This window comes from Microcebus murinus, chromosome 11 (genome assembly GCF_040939455.1).
Source record: "Microcebus murinus isolate Inina chromosome 11, M.murinus_Inina_mat1.0, whole genome shotgun sequence".
Taxonomy (NCBI): Eukaryota; Metazoa; Chordata; class Mammalia; order Primates; family Cheirogaleidae; genus Microcebus; species Microcebus murinus.
This window is the reverse complement of record NC_134114.1, coordinates 87,968,771-87,994,247: the sequence shown is the minus strand read 5'-3', so window position 1 is coordinate 87,994,247 and position 25,477 is coordinate 87,968,771. Positions and strand designations below refer to the sequence as shown.

At 43.7% G+C, this 25,477-nt stretch overlaps 1 protein-coding gene and 1 pseudogene across 4 annotated transcripts in view; both read left to right on the top strand.

Moving 5' to 3' along the window:
* Positions 1-22,823, top strand: part of SEMA6A (semaphorin 6A) — a 123,784-nt gene extending 100,961 nt beyond the window's left edge. For 3 of the 4 annotated variants that reach the window (XM_076008298.1, XM_076008299.1, XM_076008297.1), the window contains 2 exons: positions 544-708; positions 20,441-22,823. In XM_076008298.1, the coding sequence (XP_075864413.1) occupies positions 544-708; positions 20,441-21,639 (1,364 nt within the window). In that variant the 3' untranslated portion in view covers positions 21,640-22,823. The remainder of the gene's footprint in view (positions 1-543; positions 709-20,440) is intronic. The other variant, XM_076008300.1, reaches the window with a different exon arrangement.
* LOC105870863 (uncharacterized) lies at positions 21,739-24,710 on the top strand (annotated as a pseudogene).
* Positions 24,711-25,477: the final 767 nt, after the last annotated feature.

The following is a 25,477-nucleotide window of genomic DNA, read 5'->3' as shown; positions in this document are numbered from 1 at the left end:
TAGACACACCATGGCACCTCTATGCAAGAGCTCAGGGCAACTGACTTGTTCACAAGTGGGCAAGATTCATCCACTACCATAAATTGGCCCCAAATTTTTCACAAGTGGGATCCCTGGAATGGACACTTTTTGTCTTTAGTGCTGCCATGGACATATCAAAGAACACTCGTGTTTCTTGAGCACCTGCTATGTGTCAGACACTGTGCTAGATGACTGCACATTTATCCTCCCAACACCAGGAGTTGTCTGTCATTACCCCCATTGTGTGCACAGAGAGAGGGTAAGTGATTCCCCAAGGACCACCCAGCAAAGCAGCAGAGACAGGATCTGGCCCCTCATCCTCTAACTACAAGTTCTAGGGGCCCTTTGCTGAGCACACCCCACCTCCCACCCCCCCCCACCACCACTAAGCCTTGCCATTTCTAGAGTGATCTCCTCTCAATCTCACAGCCAACTTGGGCATCCCACCTCCTGGCCTCTGAGCAAATGGAATGTGGGTCTCTCTGGTGACGTTTTCCCTAACTGTATTTGTGATGAAAACAGGGCACTCCAGTTCCCTCTTGCCCAGCACCACCGCGTCAGATTCGGCGGCTCAAGAGGGGTATGAGTCTAGGGGAGGAATGCTGGACTGGAAGCATCTGCTCGATTCACCTGACAGCACAGACCCTTTGGGGGCAGTGTCTTCCCATAATCACCAAGACAAGAAGGGTAAGGCCTTGGAAATGCCTCTTCCTCTGGGGGAGAGGGAGGGAAAAGCGGGGAGGACTGTAACTGCTTCCAGCTGAATCATAGCAGCATTTAAGGAACCTCCAATACACGATGATTGAGAGCTGCTCAAAAAAGACTGCAACCCAATCCTCCGTTCGAGGCTTCATCCTAAATTACTCCCTGACCAGGGAGAAACCACACAAAACAAATAACACATCCTCTGAGCTTCCTCTGCCCAAAAGAGGTGTGGCTTGGCCAAATCGGACGCTGGCTCCTGAGATCTCTTTAAACCCTTCTTAGTCACATTCTGTGATTTCTTGGACCCTCTTTTCCCACCATAATGTGATGGAATGCAGTTCGGGCTTTGGCAAGGGAACTCAACTGAAGTAAAGGCCCTGTTAATCAGTGCATTGAGAAATAGCAAGGCAAAGTCTTTTCTGGCTGGTAGCATCTCTGACTTTCGCGTGGTGCTGAATTTGAATAGAGCCGTGGTCCTCAGATGTACTGTAACTGCCCTTAGAGGGCAACAGCTAAAACAAAAATATGTTATTTAATCAAGCAGAATTGCTATGCATTTAAAATGGAAAGGAAGCCACATGAAATGAAAGGGACTCTACTGTGAACTGTCCTAAATTCTCCTTTGCTTTCTTTTGCTTAACTACAGACAGGAAATGTCATCTCTTTTCTCGCCATTTGCTGCTTCTGGTAACACATCCTACTTTAGTTGCAGCTGCAACCAAAGAGGCCTTTACTTGTCCAAAAAACAGTCTTGTAAATCAGAGACTGAAAAGCCCAGTTATGTTGCTGAGCTGTTTCCTCCCATTCAGAATTGTTTGCTTCTATATGTTTTCAAGAGTTTCATCTAGGCGGGGCTTTGCGTTTGGAGGGCAGGGCCGCCACCGCGACCCTTGGGAGACGCTGCCTGGCGAGCCCTCCCCCAGAGGGTTCTGCACACATATTTCCGTCTCTGCTGCTACGCAGTGTTTTCTGGGCAGACACGCACGCTAAATTTTCATCCTCTTTTTTGCTTCCTGACAGTGCCATGCGTTCTGCTGCTCTCCTTACCAAGCCAAAATGCAAAGATGTAGCCCCTTTGATCTTGTTCTTGAGCAGTCCCCTTCACTGATTTTATTACTCTTCTGCAGACTTCCTCATACATATATATATGTGTGTGTATATATATATATACACACACATATATATATATATATTTTGGGAGACAGAGTCTCACTCTTGCTGCCCCAGGTAGAGAGCCGTGGCGTCAGCCTAGCTCACAGCAGCCTCAAACTCAAACTCCTGGGCTCAAGGAATCCTCCTGCCTCAGCCTCCCGAGTAGCTGAGACTACAGGCATGTGCCACCATGCCCAGCTTGTTTTTTCTATATATTTTTAGTTGGCCAATTAATTTCTTTCTATTTTTAGTAGAGACGGGGTCTTGCTCTTGCTCAGGCTGGTCTCGAACTCCTGAGCTCCAATGATCCACCCGCCTCGGCCTCCCAGAGTGCTAGGATTACAGGCGTGAGCCACCGCGCCCGGCCTGCCTAGACTTCCTCTTATTAATACGCCCTGCCCAAATTCTTTAAAAAGCAAACAAACAAAAAAAGTGAATATTGTCTCATCAGCCTCTTTCAGCTCAAGGGGCCCCTGCTCCTATGATCCTGAGAAAGCACCAGGGGCAGCAAGAGATTTTAAAAGGGTTTAAAGAGAGAAGCTGTCCCGGCTGCCCACAAGCCCTAGCACGTGCCATTATTTGTTATGTGTGGCTTCGGACCTCAGACATGTTAGTTAGTCTTGGCTGTGTTCTCCAGAAGAGACAACTTAGGAGAAATCACTTTGTTTTTGCCCACTGCAATTTTCTGAAAAAAAACAAACAGCCTTTCCAGTATTCAGATATGCCAACCGAGTATCTAGCTGTTGGTTGCAGTAATTTTCTCTTCACTTCACCGAGAGAGGGGTGGTGTGAATTTTCTCCAATCATTCACTCCCCCAAGGAATGGAGGTTCTCAAAGAGTCCAATTAACACTTTGACAGATCATTTTAAAATTCGGCATTGCTCACTCTCTTGGGACTTATTACGGATATTGACAAAGCTGGAAGCAGTCTACATATTGTCAGACAATGGTGGCAGAGGTGATTGCATGGGTGTTTAACATGATCACTGTTCTTGTGCTATAAACTCCTTGCCTTGTCCTGTCAAATCTGAGTTTGATTTCTGACAATTGGTTATGCGTTTGATGGGGCAATGCCAATGAGTTGTTGTGCGGAAATTTCTTTCTGAAAAAAAGATGTAGCTTACTGTTTCTTTTATGATTTTGGTTTCCATTTTGCTCCGAATTATTTTTCTGTTTAATGTTCACGATTTGTTTTAAGCTTTTGTTTCGTTTCGCCAAGCACTGTGTGCTGTGACTTGGTGATGGCGTTATTCTGTTGGAAAAGTCTTGTTCCTTTTCTGACTCGTTATGACGTCCTCTGACTGGAACCAATCTGTGACGCCCTCGCTTCCTTTCATTCCCCGGCGTTGGTGCCTTGATGATGTCACATCCGTGTGTGCCGCATCTCCTGGAATGCGAGAGTCTCGCGGGCTTTCCGAGGGCCTCTGGATGGGTGCTCTTCCGCTCTTCCTACTGGGTCGATTGTCTCATGGGAATGTGACATTTGTGTGCCCCAGCTTTAGGAGCTAAATATACTCTGGAATTGTTTCTAAAATGCCTCACATTTCCCCGCCAAGCAGAAAATGTGTCCCCTGACCGGCTGGCTGAGGAGGAGGCAAGTGTCCCATGCCCTTTTGATTTCTGCCCCTGCAAAAAAAAAAAAAAAGGCCAATGATCAAAACACACCCACAGCTCTACCCTGCAGAGACGCTGACCGCCAGGGCGCTGGTTCTCGTCTTTGTCCACGTCACCCTCCAAACAATTCCGCATTTCCAGAGTATGTTTGCTGCCTTTTTCTTTCTTTTCCTTGCTATGTCCTTCGTCTTGATTGAATCCTGTGCGTCCCTCACATTCTGTCAAAACACCGTTTCCTCACCTTGCAGTCTAACCCCCTTCTGCTGCCATTGTTCTTAGCCTCCCCCTTTCAAAATGACAGACCCAAGCCCTCTGCCCCTCTGTGGAATGTTCCAAGGCTCTTTCCTTCTACACCGTGAGTAGCGTCTGACGCCGTGTGTGCGCGTAGTCACACTAACAAAGCGTGAGAAGAGACCTGCGAAACACGCAGAAGCTTTATCATAGAAAATGAAGTCATTTTCTCCCTCAGTAACTGGCCTTGCCCTTCATTACCCCTCCTGGCCTTGTCTAATGTCTCTTGTCCTTGCTGCTTTTCTTTAAAATTGCCTGATATCTTTCAAGCCCTAGATTCATTAGTGAAAACGCAGCCAACTGCTCTGTTTTATCTCTGGGCCCCTAGATGTCTGGAGCCTCTAGAGCCGGCCCTTTAATCGCCAAGTTGATAAATGAGATGCAGCCCTGACTACTTCTTTCTTGGTTTTGCCACATTTAAAAATATGTATTATTTATTCATCCTCTCCCTGTTGAGGTGGCAATGGGTAGTTACAAAGGGACTCCAGTTACATATAAATAAGAAAGAAAATCAAGTTGATTTTTTAGGTCTGGCTCATTCCCCACCACCCCTTCCCACAGCAAAAGAAATAAGAGCTTTCTTTTTTAGGTTAAACAATACTGAGAACAAATAGCCACTCTTACCCAAAGTATCAATACTTCACACGCTGATTTCCAAGAAGACTATAAGATGAATGTACAGAGCTGCCCAGCGGGCTGTGTACACAAATATAAAGTGTAAACACTGACCACTGCCATTAGGGCACAAGAATAAATCCTGAACCAAAGAAAAATCTCTGACTTCAGACTTTATTTTACAGAGTTCTTATGAGCTCTCAGAGAATATATGAAATAATAAATGCATAGAGAGATGTCCCCATTTGATTGGAAAAGCCAGAACTGTAGTACGCTTATATCTGTTGGGAAATCTTTAAAGTGAGATATTATCACATTATTACATTTAGTCGAGAAAATATGCTCATTATAGACATGAAAAAGATGTAGAAACAGAATTTGAATTAGAAATTGAATGAATAATTTAAAATGTATAGTAAATGTTGAATATATTTTAATCAATATAGAAGTTATTTGTGTAAGCAATTTTTAGTTTGGGAAAAAACATTCCAGTAAGATTCATAAGGTCTATAAAGGATGATGAGTATTGTGTGCACTGTGGAACAATCCCGAGTGGAATTTTATGAATCACAGAGTTTATCAGTAAACCTTGTTACAGTCAATTATTTATTCCTTAAACGCACGGCAGCTCCAAGTGGGCTGAGTCGTACTTTACCTGGGATGATTTAGGTTGACTCAGGGACATTGTGGCCTTCAAGAATATTGAGTCATGTGGTAGAAATTTATGCCCTTTTTATTGCTCTTTCAGTCTTTTTGATTATGTCAAGGGAAAAGTCTCAGTTTGGTACTTTGTCATTAACAACTCCCTAAACTTGCTACTATATCCCTTTTTTGCCAAAGAGAGAACAGGCTTTAGACTGGGGTTTGCCTTGCAGCTGGATCTAGCTGGAATTAACATTGTTTTGCTTTCAGTTAATTTTATTTTTATGGTTACCTTCTATCTACGAAAAGTGATGCTTTTTTTTAATTTATAGTAACAATATAAAGTTCCCATTTCAAATACATCTTAAGGTAATTTAAATTATATAGCAAATAAAAAATAATGCAGGACATATTGGGGATATTAAAATACCAAGTAAATAATATTGTGAGTGAGACTCATTGATTGATATGACTAAAATTGTAGTATTAGTAGTTGAATGACTGAAGTTGAGATAACTCTGGCCTAGAGCAATTGAAGAAGTATAAGAAGGATTAAACCACTAGCAAGAACATTGCTTCTCGCTCTTGGAAGACAAGATTCAGTACCCGCGGTACCCTCTGTTGGCTGGGCACTGCAAAACCACGTGAATGCATGCATCACTCTTGAGTGTTACGATTATATGATCTTGTTCTCTTCTGATTTCTTTTCCAACTAGTGAGCTTCGTGATTGGGGATGGGAAATTTGGTTAAGTAGGAATTTAAAGTAAAATGGATTTAGACTAAAAAGGAATTAGCCACTCTAGGCTTGTTAAGCATCTGGCAAGATTTTTCTCCACACCAGCGGTGAGCACCCTAGTGTGGACTGCAGTTGGTTATAACCCAAATTGTGGCCTAGGGAAAGTTTACCTTCAGCACTTACACTTCTCATCTACTTGTCTGATGTCCGTAAGGACTCTTTCGCCACAGAATGTTCCCCTGGCCTGATCTTTCTTCCCCCTTTCTCCCATTCAAATTTCACTATACTGAGTCTCATAGCCGCAGAACCAGGCTTTTTCTATTAACAGACTGAGAAATCCCAGGTTAGGTGAGTGTGGTTAATAATAGACCCTGCCCCTGCTTACTCTTGCATTTTAACACTCTCCAAATGCTTAATGTCTAACAAATCTGGGATTTTAAAGCATCCTGGTTCTCCCAATGTTGGAAGGTAATTTTTTGGCTTCTGTTAAGTCATGTGTGGGGCATTTTATGGACGGAGAAAATTATTCCTGATGGCAGTAATAAAGGAAGAAAAATAGACCTCTTCTTTTTTTCTGACTTCTAAACTTGGGATGAATTTTCTCTGCCATTTCTTTGGTAACGTTGGCGTAAAAAAAAAAAAAAATTTTTTCTGAGGTGTCTCAAGCAGAATTTATCACTGGTTCTGTAGCACAATTTGGATGCCAGTAAGGAGTTAGAGGCTATATTAGAGAGAGACATGGTCCCTGTCCAAGAAATATCAAACCACCAGACAGATGGAGCACACACAGACATGAGAGCGCACTAAAAACCTTCATGACCACCACTGCCTTCGTGAACAGATGAGCCCAGGCACAGTAGACTTTAGGGAAAGATACTAGACAACTGAAGATGACCTGGCTGAGCACATCAAGGACATCCCACTCTGCAACAGTTTCCTTTAGGCCCCCCCTTCAGTGCCAAAATTATAGCAGCCATATATCACTTGACAGAGAAGACGAGGAGAATGAGGGGTGTTCCATACAGGATTCATATTTAAAATTTTTGTGGGAATGCTGGCAAAGTCAGGGTTTGTTTTTTTTTTAATAGACTGAGCTTTATTTTTTACAAAATAAGCTCATACTAATTTGCATTGCTTTTATTAGAAAAACCTGCAGTATCATCATCATTTTTAAATGTGATGATAGAGCAAGGCAGTCTTCAAGTAAACTCTGGAGAAAGGGACTCTGTCCCGTGGAGCAGACTGCTAGTGGCAGGACAAGGACCTCTCACTGCCATTTAAGAATCGAAAATTAACTGAACCGAGGAGAAATGTTCATTTATTTCTGTTTTTTGAGATTTAGAGGAAAGCCAGCCTTCAAAGTTCATGAGAAATGCGGTATATGAGCTGCTGTTGTTGATTATGTAAAATAAAATGCAGTTCTTAAAAATTTAGTCCATTAGTATTTTATGTATTTGTAAATTGTGCTGTACCTGCCCCATAAAGATTGAGTGTCATTTTTATTACTCTCTGTTAAACTATTTTAATCTCCAAAAGTTTGGAGTGGGCCTGAAAAATGTTTGTGAAAGTCATTAGAAGCACATTGTTTGGGGTGGAAGAGTAGAGTTGCTAGGCAAAATATAGGATTCCCAGTCAAATTTGAATTTCAGATAAACCTGGCTAATAGTTTAAATATTGAGATAAAACTGAATAATTTTTAGTGTGTAAGTATATCCCAAATATTGCACGGAACATACTTTTAACTGAAACATTATTTGTCTGAAGTTCTGGGAGTCCTGTATAGTTTTTGCTACCTGGCTACCCTGTTGAAGAGGTTGCCAATAACTTGTTAGCGAGTATGTAAGATCTAGTCTCTAGATTACCTTTGCCCTTTAACTCTTGGAAATCCAGGATAACCTCTATTAAAGGAAGTTAAGTAAAAATCTTATTTGGTGAAAAATATTCTTATAATCATACTTAATTTCAGAGAATGATCACTAAAAGTTACGTATGTGTTTGTAATCTGAAACAGTAATTGAAAAGATTATCACTCAAAGCAGGCTTTCAAATGTCACTTTTAAGTCGAGGAAGGCTCAGAAATCAAATAGGAGCATGATTAAAACTATTGGTTCTGTTTTATTTTATTTAAGTTGAAGTTTTTATCAACTGTTATGTTAAGCACATGCATATATTTTTTTCCTTCTTAAATTATATGGCTGCCCTTTTCTTTCTTTCTTTCTTTCTTTCTTTCTTTCTTTCTTTCTTTCTTTCTTTCATTTCTCATTTTCATGGCTTTGGAGAGGAAGAACTGGAATCCAGAAAGTACTAGAAAATAATAGTTTAGTAATGATAACAATAAGCCTAGTCTCAGAGAAAGGCAAAGCAGCAGGTTGCCTCTTTTCTGCCTTCATGTGTTCAGCAGACATTCAGCAGGCGTGCACTGTGTGTAAACCCTATGCCAGTGTCACAGCAGGTACTGGTTTGAATTCAGTGTAAGCTGGGCTTTCTAGCAGCTTGGGGTTTATCGGGAGATACACACAGATGATCTCCTGTCTAACCGGCAGGCCAGAGTGAAGTCTGAGAGTAAGAGGAGTCAAGGAAAGAGGGATGGGTGGAGCATAAAGGGAGGGACAGATAATTCTAGGGGGGCCAGTTAAGAAAAGGCCTTGCAAAGTCTTGAAGGAAAAGTTGGATTTCAGGGGGCAGAAAGGGGAAGGACATTCCAAGCTTGCATGACCGAGACCCCAAGCTGTGGAAGTACAGAGTGTGATGAGGAGCGGGGGACAGCCATATGCAGGGCCATGATGTTCCGGAATCGCGGTCGAAATGGTGGTCTGGAGACTGAATGTCATGCTAGGGAGTTTGGTTCTAGCTGGAGGCAGTGGAGGATGGGAAGGTAGAGGTGGTGGGAAGAAAGAGAGCAGAGGGAGGGTGTAAGGGAGGGAAAGACGAAGACAGAGGGATTGGTAGATGCACAGTAAGTTGATCATTTTTTCATACTAGGTTATTAGTTACATAGACACAAAACGTTTGGGAAATAGATTTTTGCATCAGCTTTGGTTCTAAAGCGTCTGTCACTACACATCACTGGCATTTTCCTGGACCATGCTCCTTGCCAAACCGAGACCTCTATCCTGGGAAAAGCCCAGGCAAGCTGAACCCCAAACCTGGGCCTTCTCTGTCACTTTAGTTGAAACAAGGGGGTGCGTGGCATATGACAGACTTTGCATCCAGGACAGATTTTGAAACCAAGCCGGGTAGGAGACAGAAATACTATAATCCAGGATGCCACTGTTTATTTTTACTATGTTAATATCTCTTTGTCACCTACCAGAAAAGGAATCTATCTGTGGTCCCTGACTTTTCTTTGAGGGACTGAGGAGAACGACAGTGGCAGCAGGTCAGGTGCTGGGCTCTCAGATGGAGGGAAGATGGGGACATTTCCGTGCGTGCACGTGGGGCGGGGGTGGGGACCCAGCAGCCCGCGTGGAAGGCTGTAATTGTTCTTTCAGCAGCACAGGCATATATGTAGATTTGATCTAATTAATTTTGTATCCTCTTGACAACTTGCTGAATTTATCTAAGGTCTTGATGAGATTATTGTGGAAAGGGTAGAAGGGAAAAAAAAAAGTTAAATGTCAGCCATGTAGAAAGCTGTTTCATCTCCCTGCCTGTCTGAATTTGCACACCGATATCTGAATTTCCTTTTCTAGAGATACCCACTAAGCCTCTTTTTTCTTTCACCTAACATCCACCTTCTCAAAAAATGAAGGACTTAAATTATGATTTTAGAGACTTGAACTTTTGCTTTTAAAACAGCAACTTAAACCTTAGAGTATTAAAAAAAAAATCCGCTCACCTTCTAAAGGTGCTTCTTACCTTGAATCTGCAGCCCCTTTTCAAGCCACATCATCCTTGACATGACACTTCACCCCCACCCTTTTCTTTCAGTCTCTGTTTTTCCCCCCATTCTCTCCCATCTTTTGTACAAAAACACACACAATGACAAAGTTTTCTGACAGCTTAATGGAACTTTCAAGGACTACAGGGACTAGGTTAGGCATGATCTTATTAACAGAACATCTGGAGTAGTTAAAAATTTGCTCTTTAATTGGTTCAACTGCACTGTGTTCATCTAGATTTTGTTTTGTCCTAACAATAACATTGTGAAGAGTCGATTTGTAGTTTGGCTCGTGTGCAATAATGGGAAAATAATATCTGCTTTGTCTCAGGTTTTTTTTTTCTGATAGCCTTTTTTTTCATGATGCTAAAAAAAAAAAAAAAAAAGGCTTGTTGGAAGTTTTCCTTTGCAAACCTCACTGCTCCATAGACAAACTGGTCTACAGAGAGCAAAACAATGGAAACCAAGTAATTTCCTGGGGATAGCGTCTCTTTTCTTGACATTACACATGAGAATGGCCTCCAGTGCTGCAGGGCTTTCCCAGAATGCACAATGCATGCCATTGCCATAGAGAGAGCGAAGGGAAGGCTGCCGCCTTCACTTGCTGGTCCCGGGGAGATGCAAGCTGTACAGGTAAGAGATAAACTCCTGCGAAGTGTAGGGGCTGCTCTGAGGACTGACAGGAACCACGTGAACCTCGTCGTCTGTAAATCTCTCAGCACCTTCTATCGCTGAAAGGCGCTGCAGTAAACTAGTGAAATGTAGTCGGGTATATGCAAATACACTGGGTGCACAGTAGACAGGATCTTAATCAGTGTCAAAAAGCCAATTACAGGCACTGTGAAGGTTTGTCATCTTTAATTAATATTTCTTAAGCTCTTGTAAGTCTACAGCCTGGGAACTATCTTCGTAAAGAGATTCATTTTTAATGGGGTAATACAAATTTTTCCACTCTAATTATTTTTAAATTTCATATTTTCCAAAGGGATGCATTCCTTTTCAAACATATATATCTGCAATTACATTCTCTTCACTAAAGTCAGAGGCAGTCATTATGGCATATATAGAAATAATGGAAGTTCAGTATAGTCAACCACTGACAATGCTTTATTAGGAGGGAAAATGGTGTCAAGAAATTTATAGGGCAGCAAACTGCATTATGCCTAACCTTTTGGACATATTAAAGCATGTCATTTCTAGTCTTACAGCCTCTTGCTATTCATAAATAATAGATAACACTGGACACAATCATCTGGTATTTGTTAAGGTAATAAATATACCCTAAGTGCTGATGGGTCTTGCGCTCCATGATTTAAAAGCACACAGCAGAAATTTAATGTAACTTAAAATGTCTTATGTAATTCTATGGATTTGCAGATTCAGTTCAACTCAGCAGATCTGTAAGTGCAGAACTCTGTTGAGTGCACTGTTGTGCTCGGCATTTTTATTATTATAAAGCAGGACCTCAGTTTGGGGAATGAAACATGAGCTCAGGTCCCTCCTTTCAATCCAGGAATATAAAGGAAAAGAGCCTTCCTAAGTTTCTTTTCTCTTGTCTAGTCATGCAGCGGTAGGAGGAAAAGATTTTGGCATCCCCTGAACCATTCTCGAATGTTGCCTGATGGCTGCGAGTTGAGTTTAAGGAGCTGATTTCAAGGAGATATTAGATGCAGGCCTTTAAGGGAAGCTACTCTATCCAGCGGGGGGCTGCACTGAACATCCTGCTGCTTCTGCCTTTGGGACCCAATCATGACTGGGCTGACCCCACCTGGGACATATCTGTGCTCTGCAATGCCAACAGCTATCTGATGGCCACTGTCACAGAAATGGGTAGCATCAAAAATTACCCTCCATGTCTTCATGCCAGGGAAGATAAAGAGACCACAAGCATTTTTACAGCAGACTTGGTGCTAGCAAACTGGGTTGATTCTGTACCAGAGTAGCAGCACAATATTTTAGGCCATATTTCACACTTCTGTCAGGTACCAAGGGAAAGTGTTAGGGATTTGATTGTCTTTCCAATAAAATAAAATAATATCATTTTGCATTCTTTGTCAGAGTATAGTAACCGCTGTGAAAAAATTACACATGAGAGCTACTAAAGACCTACTAAAGAGAACATACTTTGAACATCAAGGAAGATTTTGTACAATTATTTATTATTACAGATCATTTTGAAAGTCTGGTAGTACCTTGCCTCAGTGGTGTCTGAGGTTGGGCTTTAAAGCTAAACACGTAGATGAGTTCTCTGGAACTCATCACAAATGACATTATTCACGTCATTTAGGACAGGGCTTCTCAAGATTTAGTGAATGTAAGAATGATGTGGAGGCCTTGTCAAAACACAAGTTCCTGGGCCCAACCCAGAGATTCTGATGAAGAAGTTCAGGTTGGGACCCGAGGATGTGTGTTTCTAACAAGTTCCAGGTGATGCTGATGCTGAAGAGCACTGATTTAAGACACTTTCCAGTTGCTGATGAGCTATCTCATTTAAGCTTGCTAGCCAAGATTTTGTTGTATTTTTTAATCCTTATCTTTCTTCTCTTGGCTAATACAATTGTACCCTACCAAAACGTTGCCTTAAAAATAGGCTATCTTGGACCCCGTACAAGGTAGGCAACTTGTCAGAAATTCTAGAAGCACTGCTCTTAACATTATTGATTGAGCATTAACATGTGTCCTGTACAATGCCAACTGTTTTATTAATACATATGTTCGGTTATTTAACCTACTTAATCCTTCCAACAATGCTCATCTTATAGCCGACACTACTGGGGCTTAGAGAGACTGAGTAACATGCCCCAAGTCACACGGCTAGTTATTAATATATTTGTAGAACCAAGACTCAAACCCAGGTCTTTATGACCTCAAAGTTTATGTTCTTAACTAATAACATCCCCAGCCTCATCTGCAACCCAGATCCCAAGAACAATATTTCTAGCAAGCTTAAGTTGGCGATTTTATGAGTATTAAAACAGACCTGTTTCCTCATATCTGTTTTATCTTTGCTTTGTAGAGAAAAATCAAAGCACCCCAAATAATCTAAACAAAGGATCACCCAAATTTCACAGCTTTATAAGGAGATTTTCCCCCATTTCCCCATTCTGTAGCTTTGATGCCTTGTGAGGGAGCAAAGGAAGAAGATGGGACCAGGAAGTAGAACGTGGAAGTGCTTTGTCTTGGTTTCAGAAATCACTTACATGTTACGTTTCCAGACTTATTTAGAAAGAAAACCTCAAAAGGCAGGAAAATACACCTTGCAAATTCTGTGAAATCTTGACCGGTCTAAAATAATTGTTACCTTTACAGCCACGGTAAGAGTTCTAACATGTGAAACCACAGACCAACGTTCCAGGGCATGACTTTTAAAAATTACCTTATCTTGATTCTCAGTCTAGACATCAGTCGGCACTGAGGGTACAGTGCTCACTCCCATTGGCAATGCCAAGTCTGAAGCAGTGGAAGAACAGTGAACTGAGCACTCATACTGGCACAGAGGGGGAAATGAAGATGTTTCTTCTCTAAAAAAATTGAAATTGAGTTTCATGTTCATTCTCCATTTTGTTCCTCTGATGACATCCCAACAAAAAAATGCATCACTTCAAAGGTGATAGAATTGGAAGTGGGTTCACCTTCGGTCAACCACAGTAAGCGTCAATATGTGAGAGTTTTAAAATAGCTTCCGAACTGAGGATATTAAACACCCAGGCCAAGAAGCTGCTTCTACTTTGGCATGGTCAGTCTTAACTTTATACATCTTAAAAACCATGGCCCTCCCAGCATCTAGCCTTCAGCCTGCCAGGAAAAAGAAATTAAAGGAAAAGGAAAGTTTGAGTTATAGACTCTGAGCCCATTTCCATGGCTGCTGGGGTGTTGGTTTATTCCTAGGCCATCTGGTTCCCATCATGCCGAGACGAGAAGAAGGCTGCTTCCTGCCGAGATAACCACAGAGCGCCCCATTTCGCGTTCCGTGTGGTCATCTCGATTGGCCGGGGTGTGGCTCTGAGGATAAATTGTCTCCAGTTAGGGTTTGTCCCCTATTTGTTTTCTTCTCTTTTTAATAGGGATGATGGCGGGCTCTGTGTGGTTAGCGACAGTGATGCCTGGCTCCTGATTGGTTCATTCATTCACGTTGCCTCACAGGACCATGAGCCCGGCTGGCATTTTGCTGCAACAAGATGTTCAAACAAGAAACGTTGGGTTGTTAGATTTCATTCACTCGGGTTGTTATGAGGATTTCAAGGAAATTGCAGGCTTATGTTATTATAAAGCAGAATCAAGAGTCTGTTTTTAGGGGACCCTACTTCTGGGGCCTTTCTTGGTGTGTTGCCATCCTTGTCACCTCCCAGACCCAACGCACTCTCCCTGGCTCAGCAGTGGAGGAAATATCCATCCTCCTTCTTGCCTTTGCACGTTTCTGTAATACACAGAGAGGCTTTGTTGTCTTTGTGGTCACTCGGTTCGCTCTACACAGATGCCTATTAATCACTTCACTATGGAGACAGACACATCCATCATATCACAGCAGCCCAGAAACAGGCAGCCCAGTGAGCGGGGTGAGAGGGGAAAGTGCACACTTAACCATTTGGAGCTGGCGGCTGCCTGGGTCTTACACTCGGAGCGATAATTAGGGTGGGGGTGGGCAGGGCTCTTCCTTGGTGTTTAGCTTAATAGCTGCAATTGATTTTATGTATTTGTGTTTGCCTGTTCTGCTTCATATTTTGTTACTCTGGTAGGATAGATAACATCTCCCCCTGTATGTGTAAGGCGCGGGAGATAAGCACACTCAAAGACTGAGAGTTTTAATTTTAAAAACAGTAATAATAGATGCAGGTAGACCAGCTGCGCTTTTGATGCAGAGATATTGACTCTTTGAAACCCGTAGTTTTTCAGTAATGGATTCAACGTGGAGCAGAGCAAGCTGAAACTCGGCTTTCTCGGGTTCTTGCAATTACAGATAAATTAACCAAGAACTCTCCTTCCAAAGCTGACAGGTCTTCTGAACATATTTTTCAGTCATTCAAGCCTGTTCACAGCCTGCTTCCAAATGGTGTTTCTAGCTCTAGCCCTTACTTTCCTTTGCTCACTCATTCCTGTGTTCATTCACTATTTATTTAATAGATGTACACTGAGCACCTCTGTGCCTTGGGATTCAGTGGTGAGCTTCCTAGAGCGGTCTAGGTGAGAAAAACAGACATGTAGCAAGAATCGTCCCAGTGATGATTTTAGGAGAGAGGAAGCCAAGAGCTCTGGGGGCACCTGTGGAAGGAGGAGCTCACCTGGTCTGAGGACCTGTGGAAGGCTTCCGTATGTAAACTGAGACCTAAAGATAGGATCTGCTTGTGGGAAAGTGGAAAGGATATTCCAGGTAGAGGGAACAGCCTGCATGAAAGCCCAGAAGCAAGTGAAAGTGCAGCCGGGTAGCTCGTGCCTGTAGCTTAAGAGACTAGAAAAGAATTAGACTGTTTGCCATTACAGAATACAGACTTTGCTTTCCTTCCCTCCTGGCCTTGGTTCTCATTGCTCTCCCCACTCCTGCTGAAATCTTATGCATCCTTAAAGCCTAATTCAAATGCTATCTCCTACGTGAAGCTTTTGCCGGCTGTGGAAGTAGAGGTGACATATCTCATGACACACCCGCACTTAGGACGGAGTTGTGTGCAAGCACCTGTCTTCTCCCCTACTGGTTTATGCCTCCTGTACCCTTGCACCCTGAACACCTAGCACAGTGCCTTAGCGTGCTCACTAATGTCTGCTGAAGGCAGCCACAAAGATGCTTGGAGCCAAAACTTCTTATACCAGGAGAGTGATAATAAAGACACTAAGAGAATCACAGTCCTACCCTGTTAGGGGAAAGCATCGTTTCTAAAGCAAATTGTCCCAGAGCCTGGTGCTGGGCCCCCTGTGCAGACTAGCACTCATGAGCAGGACTACTAGAAACCGTATTTTTAAATAATGAATTTGGTGTTTGATATTTCAAAATGTATTAACATGGTCATCATAGGAAAAGTCAGAACTCTATTACAGAGCTTCCTCTGTATTTTACAGTTTACAGTTGCTTTTATTTTGAATCACATGTTGGGGGGGGGGACAGGGTCTTCCATAATCTTTTCACTGCTTTGGCCTCTAAAAAGCTTCAGACTGCCTCTTTGAGGCCTCCCTCCAGCATCTGAAAACTCTTGCACCTCAGGGGGAAAAAAAAAAAGTACAGAGTCTATTCTTTCTCAGGTCTGCCAATTTAAGGCATGATTTCAGAGAAATCTCAAAGCCATTGTGTGCCTTGCTTCCTGCAATAGGAAAGTGGAAAGAATAACCATTTAGCACCTCATGACTAGTGAGAAGTAACCGGTGGTTAATGAATCAATGCGAAGGATTTTTTCAGATACTGTTTGCATGACTAATGCCCCAGGAGTTGGTAGAGGAAGGCCTTTTAAGACCTCAGGGTGGAGAAGCCAACTTTGATTGTTCCACCTGGCAGTGAGGGGACACCTGGGGAGGGGAACCTACCGCCTTACAAATGCCCTTGCACTCGCCCAAGGCTTCCAGCAGCATCTGAAGCGGTGGATGCTCCTCTGGGCTCCAGCCCGCAGCCCTTTGCCCTTTACAGAGACGCATCTGTTTCCAATTATTCACTTCCACGGGAGCACTCAGTTTTTGCAGATAACACATTTACCCTCCTCGGCTCCTTTGGAATTATCCCAGAACCAATTTCTTTTCATGTTTGAAATAGTTTCACTTATTTTTTGAACAAGCACTGAGCACCTTTCTAGATTTCGTTTCCTTTCTTTGACGGGTGCTACTATTAAAAGTCTTTATACGACTAGAGATGTAATTTATTTCTGTGACCTCAAAAGCAAGTTGATGGTCACTCCAGGGATGACCCAGCACGTTTAGAAGTTCATTTAAAAATGTCTCTACAATGTATGGAAGACCCGTTCATTCCACAATCATGTATACAGTTACCCAGCTAAGAGCCCTGGGGATGGCAAGGGTTATAAATGCAAATAAAGTAAGGTACCTGCCCTCAAGGAGCTGATGGGAGGATTTCTACTCCACTAGGAATCTAACTATAATTGGTGTTTTGCTCAACATTTCCCACTTTTGTTGTCTTCATTATTTCAAAATTCAGGACTTTACAGGCAGTCCTGAAATAAAAGTATATATTCCCTTATGTTGCTTCAACACCTCATCTCACCTCCTTAGCAGCACCAGGTTTGGAGCTGGAAGCACAAGTCTCCCCTCTCCCCTGGGAGAGCAAATGGCATCCAGTGGAGAGGCCGCGACTGTCACTCAGAAGTCCTGTGTGAACCACTAACCCACCACTTCTCTGTGTCTTCTTTTGACCTTTAGATTTGTCCAACAAATGATTGCATTTAAGCTCTTTCCTATTCTTTATTTTGTTTGGGTTTGGTTAATCCCACATTACAGGTGAAAACACTGAGGCCCAGAGATGTTAAGTCACCAGGCAGTAAACGGGGAGCTTCTTTGAGGTCTCCAGTTGCTTGCATGGGGCCTGGCTGGCAAGTCTCGTGTGGTCGGTCCTTCATTCACAACGGCCATGCCACAAAGTTGACTGGATCGTTTCTGCCAATGTGCCTTTCTTTGCCCTTTTGCATGATGTAAGAAGAAAGCTTTAATTTTTGAAGGCATTTACAAAAATAACTTTTACTTCCTTATCTTCTTCAACTTAACCTCTGATCTACCATGTTTCCCCGAAAATAAGATCTACCCATAAAATAAGCCCTGGCAGGATTTCTAAGCATTTGCGCAATATAAGCCCTACCCCAAAAATAAGACCTAGTGATGGGCGTGGCTACGCAGCGCATCTGCACAGCCCATGCATTTGGTTGCAGAGCGGTAAAGAAGACGAGCAGCCCTTCTCATCTGCCCCATCGTGACAGCTGCTATCCCAGAGGTGACCGGAAAAGGTGCGGGCAGCCCCACCAACAAGGTCGGCTCCCCTGTCAGGTCCTGGCCATCCTGTGCGTGCTGCAAGCTGAGGCTTTGAGGGGAAAATAACACATCCCCTGAAAATAAGCCCTAGGGTGTATTTTTGAGGAAAAGTAAATATAAGACCATGTCTTATTTTCGGGGAAACACGGTATTTCTAATTTGGATGCTTCCGAATTTGCACAAGCAGATGAGGGAAGCCCCCTGCGTCCCCAGGGATGTCTAAAAGATAAAGAGATGCAGAAATATTTTTAAAGGCACTATTTACATAACGAAAGGGGGTGGAGGGGAAACTGTCTGAGACACCATTTCCCTCAAAGCTATCCTACTTGACTTGTTAACCAAAAACCTGAACTCAAATATCATCCACTAAGAAAGAGTCTTTCCCAGTAAAAGAACAGGTGGTTTCCATGAGTCTAAGATAGCTAAGGACCTTCAGACAGGAAAGAAGAATGGTATTTGGTACTTTTCACTTTTAGTAAAGTTAAGAAGCATTGAATAAATGTGAAAATTTTGTAGTTTTCCCAGTGAAGCAAATGAAGTGCTCTAGTTTTACTTTTCCAGCTGGGAGGGCAATCTAAATTGAATGCCAAAGTCAACTGTTGATAGCTTTTGTACTATAACTACTCATTTACTGGGAAGACGCAGGCCTCCTAAATATGGTTGCCTGGAAGGGCTCCATGAGCTACTCATCTCCATGAAAAAATTACCTAGCTCCCCCATGAGAGGGCTCTGGCCTGTGTTAGACTCCAACTGAAATCACCAAGTCAATGAGGAAAATTAAACCCATTTTATTCACAGGTGTACATTTTTTGTGCAATTATGTGTAGGTGCTTAAAAAAAACGATATTCAATAGAACCCATACACAATCAGTATAGAAGAAAATCAGTTGCTGTTTTAGCATAACAACAAGGAAATGCAAATTTAAGGAAGGAATTTTCATTAGCACATTTCCTTGGTGAATAGGTATTAAGACGTATTTGAATGCAAGACACCCCACCGTGTTTTGGGGAGCACTACACATAAAAGGTATGAGCTATAGCCAGATTTCCCTCCTGCTTTTTTTTTTTTTTTTTTTTGCTTCTAGTTTCAACTTCTTAAAAGCCCATGAAGATAAATCTGGAAATATTTTTTAAATGTCACATTTGGAATCCATCTTACCATCCTGCACACTCTTTCCTTAGGGTGAAAAAGGGTGAATTGCCTTAGTGTCTTTGTTGGATCACAGAATCTTTTGTTTCTTGAGCAATATTTGCTGCTTCTGTTATTCCCACCTGAAGTCACAGTCCTTTGTCACAGGACAATCATTTCCACGGCAACTAACTAGGATGTCACAATTGAGGGAGGAGGACTGTTTAGAAAGAAAAGAGAAAGAGAATGTAGTCTTTGGGGCTAAGGTTGTTGCTGGGTTTGAAAACAGTCACTTCAGTAATCAAAACATTTTAGCACAACACCCCCCCTACCCCCGCCCCCTGTGACAAAGCTGCATTTCTTCAAGGTCTCGGCTGTGACATAGAAAACATTTCAACAGGAGTTTAAGGGTTGCATGTTGTGGGTTTGGGAAGGGGTAGAGATTTTTTTTTTATTTCATTTCATTCTAATTCTGTGCCAATGATACCTGCCAGTAAAGTACATTAAACATATTCCAGAAAGAGTTGATTTAGTAGATAAAAAATGTGTCTCCGGAGACCGGAGAAGGTACATTTTCTGTCTTGCTATGGTTTCCATAATAGGAACAATGTTTACATTTCCTCAGCCCATGCAGGGCTCTAATGTATTCCTGTTCTTTCTGTCTCCAGAGGCAGGAATTGAGGTATTTGAGATTTTATTTTTTAGCTACTGCATCAAGCACTTAAGATCTGACAATTGTGATGTGTATTCTCACTTGGTATTAAAAAATAAAAGCCTCAGCGTTTGCATCTGATTAGAGCCGCTCAGCTTGGTGGCTGATTAAGCAGGAACAGGGAGAGCAACTTTCTTCAGAAACAGCATCTTGGTTAATGTAGTGTAAGATTATGGAAGGGTGTAGTCACATAATTTTTATTAAATTGAAGAGATTATCTCTGCTGAAGAGTCTCACTGTGACAACAAACTCTAGGCATAATAATGGGACTTGACACTTCTCAAACCCGCTACAGGGCCCCAAATGGTCTCATTTCTAAATATTCGTTCAGTTTCAGTTCCAGTAAGGAGAGAGCTTCATTCAAATATTCAGCAAATTTACCTGAAATTGAGTGTGCATGAGTTTGTTTGGGTGTTTTGGTTTTTGGTTTTTGTGGGTTTTTGGGTTTTTTTTGGTAAAGTGATGCAACATCAGCATAAACATTTCTAATCTGTGAATTTTAGCTATTTTCTTTCATTGTAAATGCTAATGACACACACTCTCTTCCCTCTAGTTGCCTGAAATGCAAACATACTTTTCTTCAGACAGAGGCCCCCGTGCCCACAAGGAGGTCTTCGGAAAAGACCCCGACGGGAAGCCTGGAGTGTTGTGTGATTTGTTCATTTAACGTGCATAAAATTGTTATATATATATTTATATAAAATTTATATATACATATATAAAATAAAAGAGTATGTTCTGGGCAGAGTGAAAAGCGCTTTTTCAGAACACAAAGAAGGCAACAAATGAAGTCTATTTACATACTTCAAAGGGGGTGTGTGGGGAGGATTAATTAGTTAATGTTTGACAAGCTGAGCCTTGAAGACAAGTGATGCAGAGGTGCTATTGTCACTTATTACTGTTATTAATTAACAGGGTGAATGCCAAACCAAAAACAAGCCTTGTGGTGTGCTTTGTTTCTTAACACCGTGTGCAATGTCTATTGCAGGAGTGATCCGGGAAAGTTACCTCAAAGGCCACGACCAGCTGGTTCCTGTCACCCTCTTGGCCATTGCGGTCATCCTGGCTTTTGTCATGGGGGCCGTCTTCTCGGGCATCGTCGTGTACTGCGTGTGCGATCACCGGCGCAAAGACGTGGCCGTGGTGCAGCGCAAGGACAAGGAGCTCACCCACTCGCGCCGGGGCTCCATGAGCAGCGTCACCAAGCTCAGTGGCCTCTTCGGGGACCCCCAGTCCAAAGACCCAAAGCCAGAGGCCATCCTCACACCGCTCATGCACAACGGCAAGCTCGCCACCCCCGGCAGCACGGCCAAGATGCTCATCAAGGCCGACCAGCACCACCTGGACCTGACGGCCTTGCCCACGCCGGAGTCCACCCCGACGCTGCAGCAGAAGCGGAAGCCCAACCGAGGCAGCCGCGAATGGGAGCGGAACCAGAACCTCATCAATGCCTGCACCAAGGACATGCCCCCCATGGGCTCCCCCGTGATCCCCACGGACCTGCCCCTCCGGGCCTCCCCCAGCCACATCCCCAGCGTGGTGGTCCTTCCCATCACGCAGCAGGGCTACCAGCATGAGTACGTGGACCAGCCCAAAATGAGCGAGGTGGCCCAGATGGCGCTGGAAGACCAGGCCGCCACCCTGGAATATAAGACCATCAAGGAGCATCTCAGCAGCAAGAGCCCCAACCACGGGGTGAACCTTGTGGAGAACCTGGACAGCCTGCCCCCCAAAGTCCCACAGCGGGAGGCCTCCCTGGGCCCTCCGGGAGCCTCCCTGTCCCAGAATGGCCTGAGCAAACGGCTGGAAATGCACCACTCCTCTTCCTACGGGGTTGACTATAAAAGGAGCTACCCCACGAACTCGCTCACGAGAAGCCACCAGGCCACCACCCTCAAAAGAAACAATACTAACTCCTCCAATTCCTCTCACCTCTCCAGAAACCAGAGCTTTGGCAGGGGAGACAACCCGCCCCCCGCCCCGCAGAGGGTGGACTCGATCCAGGTGCACAGCTCCCAGCCGTCCGGCCAGGCCGTGACTGTCTCGAGGCAGCCCAGCCTCAGCGCCTACAACTCACTGACCAGGTCGGGGCTGAAGCGTACACCCTCCCTAAAGCCGGACGTGCCCCCCAAACCTTCCTTTGCCCCCCTTTCCACATCCATGAAGCCTAATGACGCGTGTACATAATCCCAGGGGGAGGGGTCAGGTGTCGAACCAGCAGGCAAGGCGAGGTGCCCGCTCCGCCCGGCAAGGTTCTCAGCTGCCTCGAGTACCCACCAGACCAGGATGGCCCGCGGCAGGGCTGAGGACACCGGGTCCCCCCCTCTGGGACGCAGGGGTACTCACGACAGTTGGGCCATATGGTTTGGTGAAGGTTTGCAACGGCGGGGACTCACCTCCATCTTCTTCCTTCACTCTCCCCCACACCCCACAACAGGGCGGACCCACAAAAGACTTCAGTTATCATCACAAACATGAGCCAAAAGCACATACCCACTCCATGCCCCCATACACACACACACACACACACACACACACACACACACACACACAGGTAAACAGCAACTGCAACATTTTGTCCATGACTGCACGGGGCATCGCCAAACTGGGCTAGTGCTCCAAACTGCAAAACACGAGTACATGTTAAAAAAAAAAATCATGAAAATTAAAAAAAGACAAAAAAAGAATTCATTGATAACTCTAACTCAGACTTTTAACAATGGCAGAAGTTTACTATGCGCAGATACTGTGAAATGCCCACCAGTGTTACAGCTTTCTGTTATAGCAGACAAAGGCCGTGTTGGGCAACTATGTCATAGATTTCTGCTCCTCCTCTCTTTTAATGAAATAACGTGACCGTTAACGCAAGTAACTCTTTATTTATTGTTCACCCTTTTTTTCCTTAAGGAAAGGACTCTTCCACATATCATCCTATGAACAGCTCTTCTGAAAGCCCATCGAAAGTTAAACTATTTAACGTGAAATCCATTAACTGGAATAATTGAGTTTCTTTATTTTTACAATAAATTCACTGAGTAAATAAGTTGGAGCTGGAATTCTGAGCTTTGTGTTTGGACTGTTTGGTCTGTAGCTAAAGGAAAACATTAAGAGGGGAATATTTATTTAAATCTACCAGTTAATTTGCTGGTCAGGTCTCTGGCCTATAACATGCAAAAAAAAAAAATTAATTACTTTAAAAGTCCTTCCAGATCCTAACTTCTAAAGCAAGCAGGAGAGAAGGTTTTAGACTGGCACATGGTGTCCCATGGGTGCCACTTTTCTGTGAAGGCACCAGCTTGTGATCCGCCATCTCATTTCACCTTGCATGTGAGACACCAAACAAAATCCACAAACGGTGTGAACTAATTAATACGCTGGCTGCTACCTTGCATAAAATTAATGGTTTGATCACACGGGTTTTTCGTGGGGTTACATCTGTGAATAGCCTGTTTTCCACATGTAAATTTGTGCCTTACACCTTGAGTTGTGTACACTTGTAAACTGTCGTTATGATCAACTCTACTCCCCTTTTGAAATAAATGCAGATATTTATTTAACCCTCCCCTCGCCCCACCCCACCCCCCACTCCAGCCCTCCGGAAGATTGGAGTGGAGCAGATGGAAAAAGAATGCCGCGGCGATGGTGGTAGTGCCGCAGCCTGGGAAAGCTGGGTGGCCCCACACCCTCCAATCCACGCTGCCTTCTAGTCGTGCCAACTCGAAGCGCCCTTCGGCTGTGCTGCCACGCACGGACCCAGTGCCGTGGGCGGCAAACCCCCTCTCTTCCTCCAGAGCTCCCGCTTCCCTTAGCTCTTTTCAATGTGGTGATACCCTCATTAGCCGGCAGAAAAGGGGCTAACGTCCCAGCCCTCGTTCTGTCGCGTCCGCTGGCTGGAGCCCACGCCGCTGCGTGTGGTCGGGCAGGCACCTGGGAGGAGTCGCCAAGCCGTGTGCTCGGCACACGTGCAGTGTACACAAAGAAACGACACGGAAATAGATGCAGGCAGGCTGGTCCCTGCCGTGATTAACGAGTAACTCCAAGTACAAGGCCAACCACAATGGGTGCTGCAGAAACTGTAGACTGGGGCAAAAAGAGTTTTTTTTTATTTTTTTAATTTCCTTACCCTTTTGTTGTTATTGTTTGGAGGGGGTGGGAGAGGGTGGCGTGTCTTTTTCTCCCCTTGGATTTCATTTGCTCGAGCACACAGAAGAAGGGACTTTTGTTTACTCTATCAAGAGCGAAAGAATCGTGAACATGCTATAAACCGTGAGAATTATTGTTGGTGGTTGTTTTTTTTTAAGCAGTTGAACAGTATATTTGGTGGTCTGTTGGTCTCTTTTTATTTCTAGTTTGATCTTCTGGGTTTAGTTTTGTCTTTAAAAAATTAAAAAATAAAAAGACTGATAAGGACAGTTTTGAGTTGGAAGTGAAACAGTGGAGTCTCCATAATCACAGTGGTCCCTCTGAGACCCAGGTATGTCGTTGAGGGTGAGTGCCCTGCCTTTTTTTCCCAATGCCCATTGCAGTTTTGCTATTGTTTAGGGTAGGTTTTTGTTGTTCTCGTTACATTTTTGTTTTGTTTTGTTTTTTTGGTGGAATCAATGTTCACTCCCTATGAACTCCGTCCCCTGCAACCCTGAGGTCTTTACTAGAAACCATTATTTTCCTCCTTGAATTTTCTTGAGAAATGCAGAAGTTGGGACGATGGTGGGCACATATCACCTTGTCCCCTTCTCCCCCGAGCTTGACTCCCCAGAGTATTGAGGGTGGGGGGCCTGCCGTCCACAGGACCACGTGTCTCACTACGTGTCTGCGGGCACCGTTGCTTCTGCCGCGTTGAGAAGACCTGTGTCAAAACGTGCGTCCCACATCCCTACATCCTGCAACCCCGTCACCTGCGCTGTTAACCCTAAAATGCTCGCTGTATCGAGCTGGTCTTCTGCATTGAAGTATTCCCCCCCTTTTGTCGTCCCCACTGCGTGTGGGGGGAGGGTCCATAAACCTGAGTGTGCCTTTGCTTTCCACCCTTGCTAGACACTGGTAGATGCAACAAACTCAGATCTACATTTGTTGTAAAGCTGTAAAAATATTGTGATGTCACCGATTCTCTTCCATTTCCACATCCCCTAACATCTGATTCACGACTTAATGTATGTTTTAAAAAAGGAAAAAAGAAAAAAAGGGAAAAAAGAAAAAAAAAAAGCGAGGAAAAGGCTCTTTATTACTTAAAAGTAATAAAACCAGACTGTTCTACATTATCTTTTGTGTCCTGAATGCTTTTATTTATCTCTTAATTTTTCCCTTTTAAAAACGGCTCTCCTCCGAGCCCTCCCCCTGACCATTCTGGGTCATGGTTCTCTCTTTCCTCCATCTCTCTCTCTCTGGTTTCCTAAGCATAGATAACTATGTAGTCAGATGCATTTGTTTGCAGTAGCCACACCCCGCCACCCCCACCCAAATTATTGATGTCTTTCTCTGGTTGCACCCAGCCCGGAGCACGATTGCAGCAGAAGCCACCGGTAATTAAAAGGCAGAGCACGAATTGGCTCCCTCTACTCATTTTATGCATTTTCTTTTTATGGGCTTGTTCATCATCAAACATTTATGGTAGGCTTGATAGTTTAAGAGATCAAGGCTCGGATTCTAGTATGTAGGGTCCACTAAAAATAGATCCTTGCACAGATGTGACTTCAGCCTTTTTACATATTAATCAGGTGGAGGGTGCTGGGTTTTACTCCTTGTTAGCATTTATCTCTTGTAACCCAGGGACACGGTTGGAGGTATATTGGGATACAGCACTTGATTTTTGTTTTGCAGAATAGCACTATGAAATGCCTAGATCAGGTTTTCCCCTCTGGGGTGTTTTGTTAAAAAGTTATTTAAATAAGTGCTCAGCTATGCTATTTTACTTTTGACCTTCTGGGATAATTTTGTGAGTGTTTCGGTCACTGTGAGTGTGGGATGGCCTCAGTTCACACCCATAGTGGTCTCTTGGCCTAGCCCAGTTACCTTTTAATAAGTCATT